At 41.0% G+C, this 18,422-nt stretch overlaps 1 protein-coding gene across 3 annotated transcripts in view; it reads right to left on the bottom strand.

Annotated features, from left to right (window-relative positions):
• Nucleotides 1–17,897, bottom strand: part of agap3 (ArfGAP with GTPase domain, ankyrin repeat and PH domain 3) — a 285,199-nt gene extending 267,302 nt beyond the window's left edge. For all 3 annotated transcript variants that reach the window (XM_062992702.1, XM_062992703.1, XM_062992704.1), the window contains exon 1: nucleotides 17,254–17,897. In XM_062992702.1, coding sequence (XP_062848772.1) covers nucleotides 17,254–17,623 — 370 coding nt within the window. In that variant the 5' untranslated portion in view covers nucleotides 17,624–17,897. The remainder of the gene's footprint in view (nucleotides 1–17,253) is intronic.
• Between the last annotated feature and the right edge of the window lie 525 nt (nucleotides 17,898–18,422).

Raw genomic sequence — 18,422 nt, 5'->3', positions numbered from 1 at the left:
AGCTGCTCCTTAGTTCCATCGTCTTTATTCTTTTTTTCCTTTTCATTCTGACTTTAATAAATTTTTTTCTCCTTTCCTTTGTGTGCCATGAAAAGAGGCTGTAAACATTGGAGCAATTTAAGAACTTCCATTTAAAAGCATATCACAGGCTCACCATATGCTAACATACATATTCATTATGGAAATCTCGATCCGGTGACACCAAATAGATGTCCAATTTATGCAAATTGTGTGTGAATAGTACTGGGCCAGTTTGACAAATAGGAGACAAATGTACTAATTAGATTTTCTGAGCTAACACCGCAATCTGTTCCTGAACAAACGCGAGGTCACGAGTAAAATAACTGCAATCCATCTTCTGGAAAGTCTGATTGCAGAGACTGGTACATTTTTCTCCGGACATATACTGCATGGCCAAAAGTATGTGAACACCCCCAGTGTTTCCTCTAGAATTTTTTTAGCAGCAGCGGCAGGCACCATCCACCCCCCCCCCTCCCCCACCACACACGGCCCCCCCACACGTGACGTCATCTGTGGGCCTGTCACAGTGTAGAGGCTGTGAAACCGCTTTTGCGCTGTTCTTTCATATTTTAAAAGTTCATCTGATTAAATTTTGATATTTTCAAAGTGATGAACTGTGTGATACGAAGCGGTAAAAGTGCTCTAAATAGGGCTGTCGCGCTAATCGCAATTTTGAAATACCGCGGTATAGACCAGCCAACCGCAGGGCATGCCAAACAACCGCATCACCGCGATATTCACGTTTTTTCTTTCTTCCTTCTCTTTTTATTATTTTTTTTTTTTTTTTTGGTGCAGGGTCCATCTTGTTTTATACTCTTACATTCGGGCGTAATAAATGTTAAATAAATTCATAATGAAAATTAGCTATGAGCGTCATTTTCCCAACAACTGTTCCTATCCGTTGCTGCTGAGTGTCAGGCTTTGTGTTTTAAAATGTAAACAATTGCAACATGAATTATAGGCAAGTTTATTAATGATCAAATTGAGTTCACACTCAATAAATACTTGTAATTTAGACTATATTCAAACAGCCTTGGTGTACTAAAGCACTTAATGACGGTTAATATGGCATTGCAGCCTGCAAATATTCTCTTGCTCGCTTGATGGAATGGTTTAAATGTATTTTTTCGTTGAATAAAAATTTATTGAAACGAATAATAACTTAAAATGTAGTATATATTGTTATGTTAATTATACCTACTAAATAGATAGTTCATAGTGGCGCGATAACCGGGCTAGATCTCCTCTGCTGTGTAAAGTCGCATGTAAGTACAGTACACGTATATTAGTGTAACGAGCACACACACACCATCAGAGAGAGTTTTAGTGCCGAGGGGAACATCACTACCCCACTCAGATCCTCTCTAAACCACATCAGGTGAACATGTTGGTTCGTCTAGCGCGCATGATAACGCAGGTTTAAACTTTTACAGACTTTATTCTTTTTTTTTTTTTACCATATTTTGATTAGATGTGCATTTAAAATATTTAGCCTAAACACTTTTTTTTTCGTTTCACAGTGTTTATCTAGCCTTGGCTAGAAGCTTAATTTAAACCTTTTTTTTTAATAGAGAAAAGACGCGCATCCCTGCTCTGTTTTGTATTTAACATTAAACACGCATTTCATTGGTCTTAAAGCTGTCTCATCTTTGTCATTATAAAGCAATAATATACCGAATCATAGCCTAACAATAAAGCTTGTTTATATAGCTCTAAAATCTAGATCAATTAAGTAATAAAAAAAAATTTAAAAAAATGGCGATATCACCGCATACCGCGATATTGAGACAGGTTGAATATCGCAAGGGGAAATTCTCTCACCGCGACAGCCCTAGCTCTAAACAGTACGAACAACGCTTAACGTGAAAAATAAAGCTTAACATGACTTATTGTACTAAAACAATGACTGATGAATGGGCAGTACAGAGCACTTATAACCAGTACAGAGCACTTATAACCAGTACAGAGCACTTATAACCAGTAATAACGGAGATAAATTTAGTGTTTCTGTGTGGTACTCCAAGTTACGCTTTTTTTACAGTTTGAAAACCAAAACCACGACAAACACGTCTTCTTATCACCAATAGCCATTCGGTGCTTTTGCATAAAAATGAACATCTGTAACAACAGCACAAATGCTCACACATAATCTACACACGCCGCGTTACTCCACATCACTACTCTTTACTTTCTTTAAGTAACGCCCACCGTTGATGACGCACGCTTGGTTCCCAAACACTGGTGGCAACGCGGGTTGTAAGACTGACTGCCTGTGAGTGCTTTGGGATGGGGGTAACTGCGGTTTCATGTCATTATATAAATTCTGATGGAGCGGCGGCAATAATTAAGCAGTGGCGGGCCGCCACCGCAAAGTACATGTAGCGGAAACACTGACCCCTTAGGAGTGGACCCTTTGCAGTTCCAATATGACTGTGCCCCTGTGTACATAGCCAGGTCTAAAAATGACCTGGAGAAACGTCAGTGCTCTAATGACCTCAGAGCTTGAATGACCTCAAACTCTTTGAAAACCTTTGGCATTAATTGGAACAGTGTCTGCCAGCCAGGTCTTCTCATCCAACATGCTGTCCGAACTCACAAAAGCTCTTTTCGCCAAGTAGACACAAATGTCCAATGGCAAATTTAAAAATGATGTAGAAAGCAATTCCAGAGGACCAGGAAACAAGTGGCCACGCCATCTGATAAGGGAAGCAAAAATGCAGTTCCTCCCTTCCAGTTAGAACCCAGCCAATCCAAAGCATCTGGTAGCTTGTGTGACTGAAACGGTCTTGGAGGAAACATGTGCTAGCTCAAAAAGGTCGGAGGAATGTTGGCCATGATTAAACTGACATAAAACTGGAGTAAAAGACCAAGTAATGTTAGTCAACGTTAGCCGAATCAATCCTATCTTTATGTAGACGCCAACCAGTGTCTGATGCTTCCAACCAGATGATCCCAGATGTAGTGGGCTAAGGCAATTTACCACTGTGCCACCTGTAGTGTATCTATATAGACTTGATAACCAAGATAATGTGTTGTGTAAGAAGCTGTTGTTTTTGATATGTCTAGTTATGTTGACTACGTCCCATTCTTTAAGTGGAATTTCTGAATTTTATTATAACATCATGAGATTGCAGATGTTTATGCAGCAATACATTGTTATGCAACGCGTACCTGTATTTGTATTAATATTAATGGATGTGTGTAGCCCACAGGACTGTTGCTTTGGGCCACTGTTGCCACCAAAAGAATCTGCCATGTATACATTTGTGAGTAGATGTCCATAACAGCCAGCAGGAGGAATGTAAACAAGCCAGCCCAACTCTGTGCTTTCAGCTTTCAGTATTCTGTTTTCTCATTTAAGATACTCTGGATTTCATGACACTGTTCCAACAAATCAGTTCCATCCAGATATTCCCACATAATTCACAACAGAAAGAACAATAAAGCATTGAATTGTGCATGTTAAAATCATGAATCCAGATGAACTGTACAAAATGACCAAGAATTCCAAGAAAGAGCTAGCAGGGTCACCTTTAGCCTACATCTGTAGCAAAATCCGTCTGCATGCTCAAGCTTCAGAGAAGAGACAAAAAGCAGCGCGATCGCGTCAAAGTTCTCGTCTCTTCCCTCGACTAACTCAGATTCTCTCGTCCTCAGCAAATCTATAAGCCTGTGGTTCCTAAGCAACAGGCACTGCGCTTTAACGCGGGACCGCGGCAAAAGTCTGCAGTCCAGCCGTACAGGTGGGTGTGTGCGCAAGCAAAAAACCACTGTCTCACCCTGTAACAGCTCTACAAGCTTTGCTGCAGTGAAGGATGCTGCATAGATTCTCTCCTCCACTTCTACCCTGACGCATCAAATAACAGTTTAGTACCAGACCACGATGCAGCAGCAGAGGCATGAGATGCACATCGATCACACTCGAGACGTTATTCAGCTACGCCAGTCACAACAAGACCAGGTGCAAACATCTGCAGTCTTTTCCAGCTCAGACGGGGTTTGGTAAGGTGCGACATTACAAAAGGCAACCGCGACTTGTCAAAAACAAACATCTGGAAACATCAGGAATCTATTTGCTGATTGGACGTTAGTTAACTTTATTTTATTCTCAGGACAGAGATGTAATGGGTCTGGTTTCCCCAGAATCACTGGGCGCAATGAAGTAACACACTTCGGACAGGATGCCAATCCTTTGCCAATCCACTTTTCAGACATAGCCAATCATTTCTGTATGTAGACGCCTGACTGGTGTATAGCATTCCTGGGGATGTAAACTCTGGATCCTGCCATAGTTTAATGCTGTTCCACCCAAGCGCTGACTAGAAATTATTAAAAACAAGAAATATACTACAAGGAAAAAACTAATTGAGAAGAAAAACATGAACATTGAGCTGCTATGACAAAACAAATCCATATAACTATCTCAGGCATCAATTTCCATTCAGAACGCTGTGTCGTTGTAATGAGCACACCTGCCGTAGAGATCAGAAGGAAGTACAGGTTACATAATCATGCCCATCTGCTATTCTAGTATGGCCGACAGGGAGCATGACAGCACAGAGGACTAGCAGTGGCGATTCCTTTAATCAGGCAGTCCCTGTGCCTCATTAGCATTCATTTGCTGCAGCTGGGAGAGATCATTTAATACAGGCATTGTTGGCCACCTCGTCGCAGGCTCATTGTATTGTATTGTATTGTACTGGTGGTTTTCCTACACCTGCACCCTCTGCAAGGATTTGTTTCTGACTTTCATGTCGGCATTCTTTGATCTTCCTTCAGGAGAACTAACTCTCAATGACTGACGACACCTTTGTAAGCCGACCCCAGAGATTGATCCACACTGGACTGTGGCTTCTCTAATCCCTTCATAGATAATCCTAGTTTTTACTGAGTACCACTGTCTTTGTTCTTTTTTTTTAAGAACTCGATCTTCAGTCTGACTTTTATCTGATGACGTTGTGAAGCAAGCACACAGCCACTTAAGTTTTCCGACATTCGCTGGGAGCATCGGGCACTTAAGTCTCTTAAGTCACCCTATTGGTGAACGACTTTCTTTTCTCTTCCGTACAAGCACGTGGAATGTGGTGTACCTCTCTCTGACTAACTTGCTCATCTATCTTTCCTTTCACCTCTCTGCTTCATGTTGTGGATTTTATTTGGTTTCCTTTCTTTTCCAGAATCTTATATTTTGGCCACTTGTTATTTTAGATATCACTATTTTCCCTTTTTGTTTACAGCTTTTTAGTCACAATATTGTTCTACCATGGTTAGTTATCCTGTAATTGGGTTAATTTCTTACAACCTCATCGGTGAAGCTTGGCCTGTTACAGCTGTCCACTATAAAAGACATGGAAAAGGAAAATATTTGCCATTGTTCCATTGCATTGTGATGATGCATTATGATCTAAAAATGTAATTATGTGCATGACGTGAAGTTACCAGGTGCATTAAGCAGGCATTACACTAAGCAGTAATAAGCCCGAGTTTGCCTTTGCAGACAAAATCGCTTCCCAGAAGTAAACACACAGTAAATGAGGATTTCAGAGACACGTTTGATTCTTCTCCATCATTTTGATGATTTCAGACATAACACAGCCCTTGATCTATTAGCCATCTCTATACCAGGCCTTGTTTTGGTTCAGACAGGGATCAATTTCCTGAAGAAATAGATCAAGTCAGGACTCCTGAACACACTGATATTACACTAATAAAAGGCAGCATCAGGTAATATAACTCAAAGAAAAAAAGACATTTCTGGAATAACTTGCACATTATTGTTGTTTCTAAAAATAGCATAAAAGCCAGTAAAGAAAGAATGTGCCAAGGATTTAAACTGCCAAGTGGAAAATGAACAATTTCCTTTGAATACAAATTGATACGTATGTACATCTGAAAGCTTGGGTGTACGACAGGGGTGCTGAAATGAAAACGTTCTGCGTACACAGTACATCCACAGAGTTAGTACAGGCCAGAGGCAGCCAGAATTACTTATCTCCAAATGAATCAGGTTTCCTCTTTAATGGTTGGCTTGTAAAAGACTGCAAACTGTTCCCATATAAACACATGGGAATATCTGCTCTGTAAAATGAATTTCATCTAGTCTTTGGGACCAAGTTAACCCAGGCCAATTACACATCCAAGTATGAGGATTTCACTTATAAAGACATACAGATGTGAAACAGATTTTAATCACTTGAACTTGAGGTTCTCAAGTGCCATTGATAAACCTTCTGGTGGTTATACAGATAACCTTAAAAAATCTGCTGCATCAGCTGAAATAAAATAAAATAATAAAATAATGTATGATCTACAGTATATACAATTCATGTGTATGAATTGCACTGTGTATGTTATGAAGACATTGTACCATTAAGAGCTAGCCTTTATACAAATCAAGAATTAAGTTCAGGCTGAAGAAAACAGAAGACAAGAATAATACCAGCTTTGATGGATCAGACATGCATGGCTCATGAAACATCATTGCTTGGCCAATCTAAGAGCAAATTTAGAGCCGGGACAAGCAATTCCAGGGAATAAACATTCTAAGTTTGACATTCTATAGCATATTTTGGTGTCTGTGCGATGCATGTGACTACGTAATGTCTCACTGGTGGAGCTTTGACAAGGTCAGCAGCAAACACCATTGAACTTTGCACAGCAGCAAGCTGACAAAGCATAACAGCAAAGTGGTGAATCCATGCGGTATGTGATGCTCAAGGTAACAGAGCAGCAAGTTCCGCCTTACTCTACTGGAAAACATTAGCACAGCTTTTGGTACTTAGAGGTTATGGTATAATGAAGGGTGGAACTTGGTCCTAAAGCATACAAATACGTTTGTATACGTTCGTCTCTGCAAGCGACAATCAATACCACTAGCAGAACATTACATCAAAATGCATTACTTTTATTTGTGGCTGGTAAAGTAAGTATGATAATACATCCTTACCTCCTGCTCCTTTAAGGAACATGTCACAAAACATAACAGTGGACCACTAAGCTGCTCTAATTGTCCAGTGTTGTGAGAATGTGAATGGATGAGTGGGAGATGCCCTGCAATTGACTGTACTCAAATGTTCAGGGTGTGTTCCTTTCTTGCAGCCCAAGTTTTTGTTAGTCTTTGGATTAACTGTGATCATATAGGATAAAGTGGTTAATCATGTTTTGCTGGTATTTGATATCACATTATTCATCTCAAACCAAGTTTAAATTGGATTAAAGGGATTGGATTCAGCACTGATTAGTGCCAAGGGTACAACATAAACCTTCCAATTACATCTAGCTTTCACCATTTGCAGATAACATTCTGCATTCCCTGTGTTTGTTTATTGGCTAAGCTCAGGGTTTTTATGCTTTTTTAGCCAATAACCCTATTTTGATGGCCCCACCAGAACGCCACTTCTTACAGTGTGGATCATTTGTCCCCAAGTGCAACAAATGTTAGCCAAGTGATTTTTGTTTCTGATTATTGAGTGGTGCAGGAGTCTAAAATGTTAGAATATCACAGTAAAAATTTTAGACAGCAGCACTAGCAGCCTAGCTGGGCACTCAACAGACACAACTGGCCGTGCCTGAGAGAGGGAAGGTCAGATAAGGTTTCTCCTTATTGCTGCTGCAACAGGAACTTTTGCTGTCTGATCAAGGTGCTAGTATGAGACGTGGACGAACACAGGATATAACTCTGTGAGAAAATTCACTGCTTGCTGGCACACATGTGGCAACATGTGCCAGTATGCACCTCAGTATTGTTCACATGGCTGATTTTGCCATGAGCATTAAAGGAACTGCAAATGAAATGAATAGCTTAAGCTAATAAAGTAATTTTAACATTTTAGTCCTAAAATATTCAGTTTGATGTATCTGTGTAGAACTCATTATTAATGATTAGTAAATCTCCAGTGACATGAAAGTCTGCATCTCAGACAGACCTCATGTGGGGTCCGGACCCCAACTTCATGAATTGCTGCCGTAGGTTGGGTTAGTGGTTGGTGGCTTATGGTTAGGAGTTTTCACAGAACTATGCTAACATAGGACTAGTGAGTAGGTTTTCCTCTCAGAGAAAGTATGACTTCTACACAAAATTAAGCAATGGTAGTAAAAACTCTTTATCCCCCTTAAAGAAGAAAGCATGCTAATATGGCCTTAAGCCAAGTTCAGAAAGCGCATATGTTGCACAATCAGATTATTACAGTAAATACACAGTAAACACGGTTAGCTAAACTCATCACATGTAAAGAGGCTGCCCTGTGATTTGGGGCATTGGCATTTCTAGATCACAGTAGGATTTTCAAACCATCACGCAATACTGTACACTTGTCTGGAAACATCTGCCCTAATTATGTTTCTCCACTCATGGGCAGCAGAAAAAATATTAGTAATTGATAATCAATTCATTTTTTAAAATGATTGCTTTGATTATTAAAATTTTAAGATTTGTTTAAATAAAACAACAAAGTAAGCTGTGTAAAATGTGCTGTTTTGAGGGAACATCATTTATCATGAATACATTTACATTACAGCAGAGGCTTTTCCCAAAGCAACTTACAATTATAACTGAATATAACTGGAGCAATTGAGGGTTGAGGGCCTTGCCTCTAGCGGCAGTGGGGCTTGAACCAGCAACCTTCTGATTACTGCACAAAAAGCATGTTGCTGTTTAAATACATGTTTAAATACAGAAACTCCCAAATCCATACCCATAGTGTACTTAAAGTATACCAAGTACACACCAAGTACATCTGTAGGATCAGCTACACTTCAACCAGAACCAATTATAGAAAAACATGTAAAACTTTATGACTGCTTTGCTAACAAGTCTAGCTGGCAGGACAAATCCTAAACAACCTCATGGATTTCCAGGTGCATTACACAGAATGTTAAAGCTGTTGTTGTTGACAATATATGGTGCCCCGGAAATGGAAACTGAAAACAACTAGAAGAGGGGAAAGAGAATTATCAAATGTCATGGCTCAGAAACCAGGACATGCCCAGCAGACCATAATATGTTTCAAGGTGAAAAGGAAACACTGGGAAACATGCAAAATGTGGTCAAATGGCAAAACAGCATTTTCAAATCAAATCATTAAAAAACTAATCAAGACACAGGCCAACTAATTAATATCAAAACATGTTTGTTTGTTTGGTTTTTCATGTTCCCTTAATTTCCCAGCATCTGTATTTCCCAGCATTTAAGATTGGTGCAGCATAGAGTTTTAGATCTTTAAAAACATGCAGTTGAAAGTGTCAATGCCAATTTGGTTAAATACAATGGCTATTGAACTGCTGTTGCAGATGAACATGTTTAATCATGTACAAACCTTATGAAGGTCATATAGCCTAAACAAAGACAATATCTCAAAAGATATTAAACCTTGGCACGGATCCTCTGGAAACCGGCTATTCTTCTTATCGTTGTAATAAAGGGCCTGAATTGCCCAAATCCAGTAGTTCACTAGAAAGAACACAGTGTAAGCAAGGCTCTGGTAATTGCTCTGGTCAAACCTGCAACTCAGCAGGTCTGACAGAAGGAACCACGCTTACAATTCCATGTAGGATTCACTGTAGTTTACAGTACGTCCAGAAGTAGATCCATTCAAAAAGCTAATAGAAAACAAATGCTGGGATGCTTCAATTTCTTTTTTTAGTAACCATCATCTTATTCAGAGTTGCGCTTCTGTCGAGCGTATGGACTGACTCAATCGATTTATTACAAAGCACCAGTTCAAAAAAAACAATTCATTCCAGCTGCAAGTACAGCAGAGAGGCAAAAGTCTGAGAGTACAAAATAATTCTCTGGTTCATCTTTTTTCTCCAATGTAATACAATGTTTTCATTACCAATCATATAATCTGCATAACAATTTGAGTAAAAGTTCAATCTTAAAAAAAGAAACATGAATATTAGAACCTCGGTTGGTATTTTCTGCCTTTTGCTGTAATGACATGCAGTTTGTGCAATTTCTGATAATCCATGTTTTCCCAGCAGGATTTCACAATATTCCAAAGAGCAGCTTGTGATTACTGGCTGTCTGGCTTTCACTTTAATCTTCAAGTGATCTTGAATAAATGCTCAACAGGGTTTAGATCAGTTGATTGTGGATGACATGACAGCACTCCTTGATCTTCTTTGGTATTCAAATTTGCCGTAAAGCTTGAAGGTCTCAGATTTGAGAAGGTTTGAGAGCATTTTAACTAATGCTGTCAGGCTTTTGGTTCCCAGTGTAAGTACAGTGTATCACAAAAGTGAGTACACCCCTCACATTTCTGCAAATATTTTATTATATCTTTTCATGGGACAACACTATAGAAATAAAACTTGGATATAACTTAGAGTAGTCAGTGTACAGCTTGTATAGCAGTGTAGATTTACTGTCTTCTGAAAATAACTCAACACACAGCCATTAATGTCTAAATAGCTGGCAACATAAGTGAGTACACCCCACAGTGAACATGTCCAAATTGTGCCCAAAGTGTCAATATTTTGTGTGACCACCATTATTAGCACTGCCTTAACCCTCCTGGGCATGGAATTCACCAGAGCTGCACAGGTTGCTACTGGAATCCTCTTCCACTCCTCCATGATGACATCACGGAGCTGGTGGATGTTAGACACCATGAACTCCTCCACCTTCCACTTGAGGATGCGCCACAGGTGCTCAATTGGGTTTAGTCCATCACCTTTACCTTCAGCTTCCTCAGCAAGACAGTTGTCATCTTGGAGGTTGTGTTTGGGGTCGTTATCCTGTTGGAAAACTGCCATGAGGCCCAGTTTTCGAAGGGAGGGGATCATGCTCTGTTTCAGAATGTCACAGTACATGTTGGAATTCATGTTTCCCTCAATGAACTGCAGCTCCCCAGTGCCAGCAACACTCATGCAGCCCAAGACCATGATGCTACCACCACTGTAGGCAAGATACAGTTGTCTTGGTACTTCTCACCAGGGTGCCGCCACACATGCTGGACACCATCTGAGCCAAACAAGTTTATCTTGGTCTCGTCAGACCACAGGGCATTCCAGTAATCCATGTTCTTGGACTACTTGTCTTCAGCAAACTGTTTGTGGGCTTTCTTGTGCGTCAGCTTCCTTCTGGGATGACGACCATGCAGACCGAGTTGATGCAGTGTGCGGCATATGGTCTGAGCACTGACAGGCTGACCTCCCACGTCTTCAACCTCTGCAGCAATGCTGGCAGCACTCATGTGTCTATTTTTTAAAGCCAACCTATGGATATGACGCTGAACACGTGGACTCAACTTCTTTGGTCGACCCTGGCGAAGCCTGTTCCGAGTGGAACCTGTCCTGGAAAACCGCTGTATGACCTTGGCCACCATGCTGTAGCTCAGTTTCAGGGTGTTAGCAATCTTCTTATAGCCCAGGCCATCTTTGTGGAGAGCAACAATTCTATTTCTCACATCCTCAGAGAGTTCTTTGCCATGAGGTGCCATGTTAAATATCCAGTGGCCAGTATGAGAGAATTGTACACAAAACACCAAATTTAACAGCCCTGCTCCCCATTTACACCTGGGACCTTGACACATGACACCAGGGAGGGACAACGACACATTTGGGCACAATTTGGACATGTTCACTGTGGGGTGTACTCACTTATGTTGCCAGCTATTTAGACATTAATGGCTGTGTGTTGAGTTATTTTCAGAAGACAGTAAATCTACACTGCTATACAAGCTGTACACTGACTACTCTAAGTTATATCCAAGTTTCATGTCTATAGTGTTGTCCCATGAAAAGATATAATGAAATATTTGCAGAAATGTGAGGGGTGTACTCACTTTTGTGATACACTGTATCCACAACAACTGCCCACATGGGTTTCCATCAGGTACTCCAATTTCCTTCTGACTTACAGAAACATGCCAGGAGCTAAACTGGCCCCATCAAATACACTCTAGGTGTGAGTAAGTGTATGAGTGGTGCCCAGCAATTTTTCCCCTTTTTTCCCAATTTAGTGTAGCCAATCCGCTGCTGGGGACCCTGATGGCGTCCAAGGAGGGTGTATATTCCCCTGGCACGCATTCCCTCCCTTCTCGCACGCAGAGCAACGCCCTTCTCTGTGCTTCCTCCACTTCTGTACAGGCACCCTGGGCAAGCAAGGTCCTTACACAGCGTTGATAACGCCACCACCCTGCAGACTAGAAGCCAATTTTGTCTGCTACAGGCATTAGCCAATTCTGCCTGCCCTAGAGGGCGCCCAGCCGACCGGTAGCCAAGCTGAGATTCAAAACCAGGAGCTCAGAATCTCAGCACTGATGTACTAGCGGATTATCCCACTGCTCCAAAGCCGCTACTGGAAATGGCTGCAAGGCATGAACACAACCAAAATAAAGTGCAAGTCCATTGCTTGGCATACTGACCACGTTAAGCACAGACATGTTTTAGGTGATTGGTCAAACATGCAGTCTCTTAAGGCCGCCCATTTTAAACGCCACACAAACACCAGCCATTTCCTTTTAGCCAATTTATAGCATTAAGGACTGAACCTCCAGTCTCAAAATGACTGGATAAATCCTTTTTATTGCACCATTAGGAACTCTAAAACATATTATTTAATAAATCCATCATCAGGGATCAAGCAATGGCACTCCTGTTATGGATCCAAAAGCCATTGTCCCATAAGTAAGTGTTTGAAAATTGATTAGAGAATGCAGAAAAAGTCAATATGTGTTTGTGATCCCTTCGCTTTACCTTGCCAATACCATGCTAGACTGTCATAAATATTTTCAATTCAGACTGGAATGCTTCCAAATGTGGTAACTTGCTCCAGTAAATATTACTACTGGTAAAATACAGTGATAAAACCATGCACTATATGCACATAAGCTCAGACAGCAAATTATGCAACCATGGGTAACATTTATGAAACCGTCTCCTTAAACACAATGATAACCCGCAGCTTTGGGACTTAATGAGGCTCGGCTGCTGAATTTCAGGTGAGCAGGTCTCATTTGTCATTCAGCACAGCCTACACCATTAAAAGTAACATTACAAGGGCTTAAGGATAAAAGGATTTCATGTGTAAGCCCAATTTGGCCCGTCTTTCACAAAGATGCTGGCTGGTCTACAAGCTCAGAAGTCTTTTTTTTAATATTATTGTCCTTACTTAAGTAGGAAAGTTCCAATGAAGCTGATTATTAAATAGATGAACCATCATTAAATCCATCATTAAATCCATCATTAAATAGATGAACCATCATTAAATGGTCAGGCAGCTCATCTTAGTAACTTAGTTTTTAGGGCACTTGCTAGAAAAAACTACTGTCACAACAAGGTCTGTCTGGCTTTTAAAAAGACTGCCGGATGTGATAGATGTTCAAGGTTGTTTAAGTAAACAAATAGGATGAATACAACATCTGTCATCATTTTGATTCTTTGTACTCATGGTAATGATTAGGAGAAAATCACTGAATTATAATATTTCAGCATATGGCTAGAAAAGCAGCCACATACAGCATTACCAGCCCTTACTCTTATGTAGTCAGCTGTAATTCACAGCACATTAATGGTAGGTGATAAATCTAAAATTCTCCATCATGGTTTATGTAATTAAATTTCACGACAACAATATTGGCTGTTATCAGTTACAATATTTATCACAACATTGTACATTTTTGTGAAAAAGATTACTGGTGTTATATTAACTGTGAATAAACAAACATACATCTATATGGTTAGTCTATCTGATGAAATAAGCATTCTTTACAGTCGGGTCTTCCAAACACAAATGGGCAAATATTTTTGAACGTGAGTGAACAAATGGGGTCAATTTTTTTATTTTTTTATGCATTTTCTCCCCATGTTCCTCCCAATTTAACGCACTTAATTTTTGTCTTCCGCTGCTGAGAGATACCAGATTGCATCCGAGGAGAGCACGTTACTGCACATGCCTCTTTCCACACGTGCACAGCCATCCTCCTCTCGCCCCTGCATTCTGCACAGGCGTCTCTTCCGCCAATCAGGGTCCTTACACAGCGTATGGAGACCCACCCACTATCTGCTGCAGACACTGCCAATTATGCCCGCTAGATGGTGCCCAGCCGACCGGAAACTCGGTGCTGGTGTGCAAGCGGAATATCCTGCTGCGCCACCTGAGCGCCAAATGGGGTCAAATTTTGAACAATTGTAAATTAAAAGAATACAGTCTATTCTGTCCAAAGAAACTTTTCTAAATTGATTCATATTCTTATTGGATTCTTTTTAAATATGTCGAAATCTTCAGCATCAAAAATATACAAACAGCAAGTCAGACTGAATAATTTGGAGATAGGTAAACATTTCTATTATGTATGTTAACTCTATGCCATGACTTCCTATTTTCTCGTAAGTGTTTATTATTGACTACCCAGTGGCTTCCTGTGTTTAAATAAATCAAGCTAGTTTCAAAACTGTAACCTTAAAGCTTGACAACAATTTGTGGCTGATCACAGAGAAAGCTTTCTGGCTGAGTTCTTGTCTTCAGATAAAAACAGTTACTAGGCCAAGGTTGTAGGGCAAAATGACATTTAAACCAACAATGTGTCTGAAATTGCATACTTAAACAGTTCGTACTAAATTTGAGGCAGTATGCACTGCTCGGCCGGTAAGGCAGTACGCTCTTTCAGTACGCAAGTGTGCAGTATGCATGCAACCTCGTACGTACTACGTCCACCATCTTACCAACGTCACGTGATGCACAACGTCTCATTGCAAGTTATAACAGTTTTTAAATTAATTTTGTCATTCTCCACAAAACTGATCATAACATTATTCAGGGTTGAACTAAATCATAACATTTTTAATGTTTGTCTTACTCAGCTTTCCGCTATCCTTCTTCTTTGCTACAAACGCCTTTGCAGCTTCAGCTGAATTATGGGATACATTATCGGACCGTGAGTGTGCATCGTTTGCATACTCAAAAATGGCTGCCCAGGCAATAGGTCATCCGGGTACTTTTCGAGTACTGTTTAATGTAGAGATGCATGAGTACCGCGTCATTTGATCCGGCCCGCGAGAGGTTTAACGACTGTATGATTGTTGTGATGGTTCGAGTCGTTACAGAGACGCGCTAATCATTTAATGCGCTCCTGCGCCTTTAAGAGACAACGTGACATCGTAGTCATGGCAACTAACTTTAACCTTCGCTAAGAAGCCATGTGACTTTTACGGCAAAAGAACGCGGGGTAGCGTAGTCAGTAATGTAAACAATAATAAATAAATACAAATAATTATATTGCAATATAATACAGAAGTATCGTCTGTAAGTAGTGGCGTTTATATTCTCAGTTGTTAGTAAATGTTTAGTGAGTATATCACAGCGTTTTAGTTACAAATTTACCGTAATTAAATACTGTTGTTAAGCAATTAGTATCTTTACACACAATTTTAACTCGTTATTTTACGTTTGGTTAAATCTCATATTGTACTCTTGTAACACTTGACTACAGCTGTGTGCTTTTACTGTATTAGGTTCTTTATTGTTTTTATTGTTTGTATTTTTACTTCATTTTGATGCACACAGTGTATCACACAGCTGGGAAGCAAATAAACCGACTGTATTCTGAAGAGAGCTGTCTAGCTGTCTGTCTGTCTGTCTGTCTGTCTGTCTAGCTGAGAAAGGGGGATAAACTATTAGTGAGGGCAGAATGATTGTCTTAAAAATACACTGTAAAATCCTAAATAAACTGCATCTTTCAAAATGCATGCTGATTTTGTGACCTGCAAAGTGACACATCCTGCCAGTAGATGATGTTACACATATTTACACATGATCCTAAAATGTACAAGAAGATAATTAAGAAAATTAAGCATGAGGAGGAAATGTAATGAAAGTGAAAACAAGTTTGTGCTTCAGGAAGAGAAACCGGTGCGTCTCTTGTGTTATGAGGCCGTGTCTGTGGTAAAGTAAAGAAAAACAGCAATGTGACTGCAATCACAGCAGGATACGTTACAATCGGCCCTTTGAGGGCCACCATAATGCTGATGTGGCCCTCGGTGAACAGGAGTTTGACACCCCTGCACTAGATGAATATATTTTCAGAAAACCCACCAAAAATATGAACTGGTGTGAGTGTATCAGGTGCTGCAGTGATGTTATGATTTTTACATGTCTTAATGTCAATGCTGGGAGGAGAATAGTGTATAGAAATAGAAATATAGAAATATAAAGCCAATGGCATCTTGTATGAGTTTTACACTGTGACTAGAATACTAGAGGAGGATTAACACACACCGCGTATGAAAAAAATAGCTCTTCTCTGAGTGTACACTTAAATCGAACGTTGACAGAGTACTTTACTAATAAGGAAGCTAGTAAGATTAAACAATATTTAAAAATCCCAACAACACTGCTGAATCTGATACCATGTCATTACCATGTTAGTGAAGTGCTGAGAATGGTTCACCACCCAGATTAAATCTGGACAGTAAGAATGCAGTGTTGGTTTCCTTCAATCGACAAAGTGTACAGAGCAACAGTTGGGCTGCAATCAGTAATTGTATACCCAAATATTTCATCTGTATAGTAAGTATAGATGATAAAATGATAGATTACATACCAGTTAGGTGTACCTAATGAGGGTGGCACGGTGGCTCAGTGGGTAGCACGGTCACTTCACAGCAAGAGCAACAGTGCTGTGAGGATCTTTTCTGTGTGGAGTTTGCATGTTCTCCCAATGTCTATGTGGGTTTCCTCCCACAGTCCAAAGACATGCAAGTGAGGTGAATTTGAAAGATACAAAAATGTCCATGACTGTTTGACATTAAACTTGTGAACTGATGAATCTTGTGTTCTGTCGTGAATGTAACCAAAGAGTGTAAAACACGACGTTAAAATCCTAATAAATAAATAATTAAATAGTAAGTGTACCTAATGAAGTGCTCGGTGAGTGTATGTATATAAACTTTCGACGCTGACTGTGTATTTGAATAGAAATGGAGAAATAATTAAATTACCTCAGATTCATAGCACAATGCTACACTATCCGCTGACTGACCACATCTGTGCAATTTAAAGACATCTTTGTTGCTTAGTCTTCTTTAAAACGAAGCAAAACCTTAATGTTAGGAGTCATTAAAATATCAAAATACTAAAAATACTTGGTTTTAGATACCACAATTTGATTTTTTCCTCCTTTGTAACCGAAAAGGACCAAAACAAAAGAGAGAGAAGTTAGTAGCTAGCCGGTCTGTGAGAGGAACCGTTATGAATCCGAGCTCGCGCGCACAGCACGTTCACTCACTCACCTTCAATAGAGATGACATGCTCGCGGATCTGGTTCTGCAGCGCGAGGTCGTCGATGCGCTCCAGCAGATCATAGATGGCGTAGATGTTCGGATGCACGGACTCGAAACGCTGGATCTCGGCTCGGATAGCCGCCGAGTTGGACAGGACGAACTGCGAACCCGGTGCGCCGGACTGCGCCGCGGGGCCCGACCCACCGCCCGAGCCGTACTGACCCGGTCCGGAGCTGCCTGATGATCCCGAGCCGAACTGGGACGCCATGGGCTGCGGTACGGGCACCGGGACTGGAGCGGGGACCGCACCGGGAGCGGGAATGGTCGGCTGAGACGGCGGAGAGATGCCCGAGACCGGAACGCTCGATTGATAATTCATCGCAGGGGTCTCCGGGAAAAGGGGGGGATGAAGGAAAGGAAAGGAGGAGGAGAAGGAAGAGGAGGAGGACCGGGAAATGAAGTGTGCTAGAAAAAGAATTGGGGAAATAACGGGGAATTAGAAGCAGCGCACTGCGATGTTGCGATGCATCAACGCTCAGTCTCCGCCTGCAACGATCCGCGCCTCATATTACCAAAACTTGATGCTCGAGCATTGTTCCTCTCCGCTGTTCTGTCTGGATCAACAATAGCACGCCTTACCACCAACCGGACACGCCTTTTATCTAACCGTGCTTTTTTCTCTCGCCGAATCTAGTAGTTTCTCTCAGTGTGTATGTGCGGGCGCACAATCAGTCCGCTCACTGAAACGCAGGCGAATGCAGCAACAACGTTTCTGCACTCAACAACTCACATAAAGCCTTTCAAATCCTCTCTCTCGGCTCGCGGAGGTCCCGCCCGGCGTGGCGACGTCACGAGGCGCGCAACTGCACTCCCAGCACTAACATTTTGGGGGAGGGAGTGATTACGTGATTCCATTGGATGGATGTCCTTGTGGTTTTTCAGCCTCGTGCACACGATTTTGATGCCTGACTACATTATGCAACCGTGTATTGTATTACTGACTCGGAGCTGCCAGCCACCCACACGTATCTACACATGCACGAGGGATGCATGCGGAGAAACATGGGGATGATCTGCATATGCTGCTCCAACCGCTGCTGCAAGTGCTAGTTTAGCTTATTTGCTACAAAACCCAACTGTACAAAACACAAACCTTAATAAAGAAGTTTGTTTATTAG

Source organism: Trichomycterus rosablanca, chromosome 3 (genome assembly GCF_030014385.1).
Source record: "Trichomycterus rosablanca isolate fTriRos1 chromosome 3, fTriRos1.hap1, whole genome shotgun sequence".
Classification (NCBI taxonomy): domain Eukaryota; kingdom Metazoa; phylum Chordata; class Actinopteri; order Siluriformes; family Trichomycteridae; genus Trichomycterus; species Trichomycterus rosablanca.
Note: the sequence above shows the minus strand (reverse complement) of the source record. Positions and strands in the feature narration are given on the sequence as shown.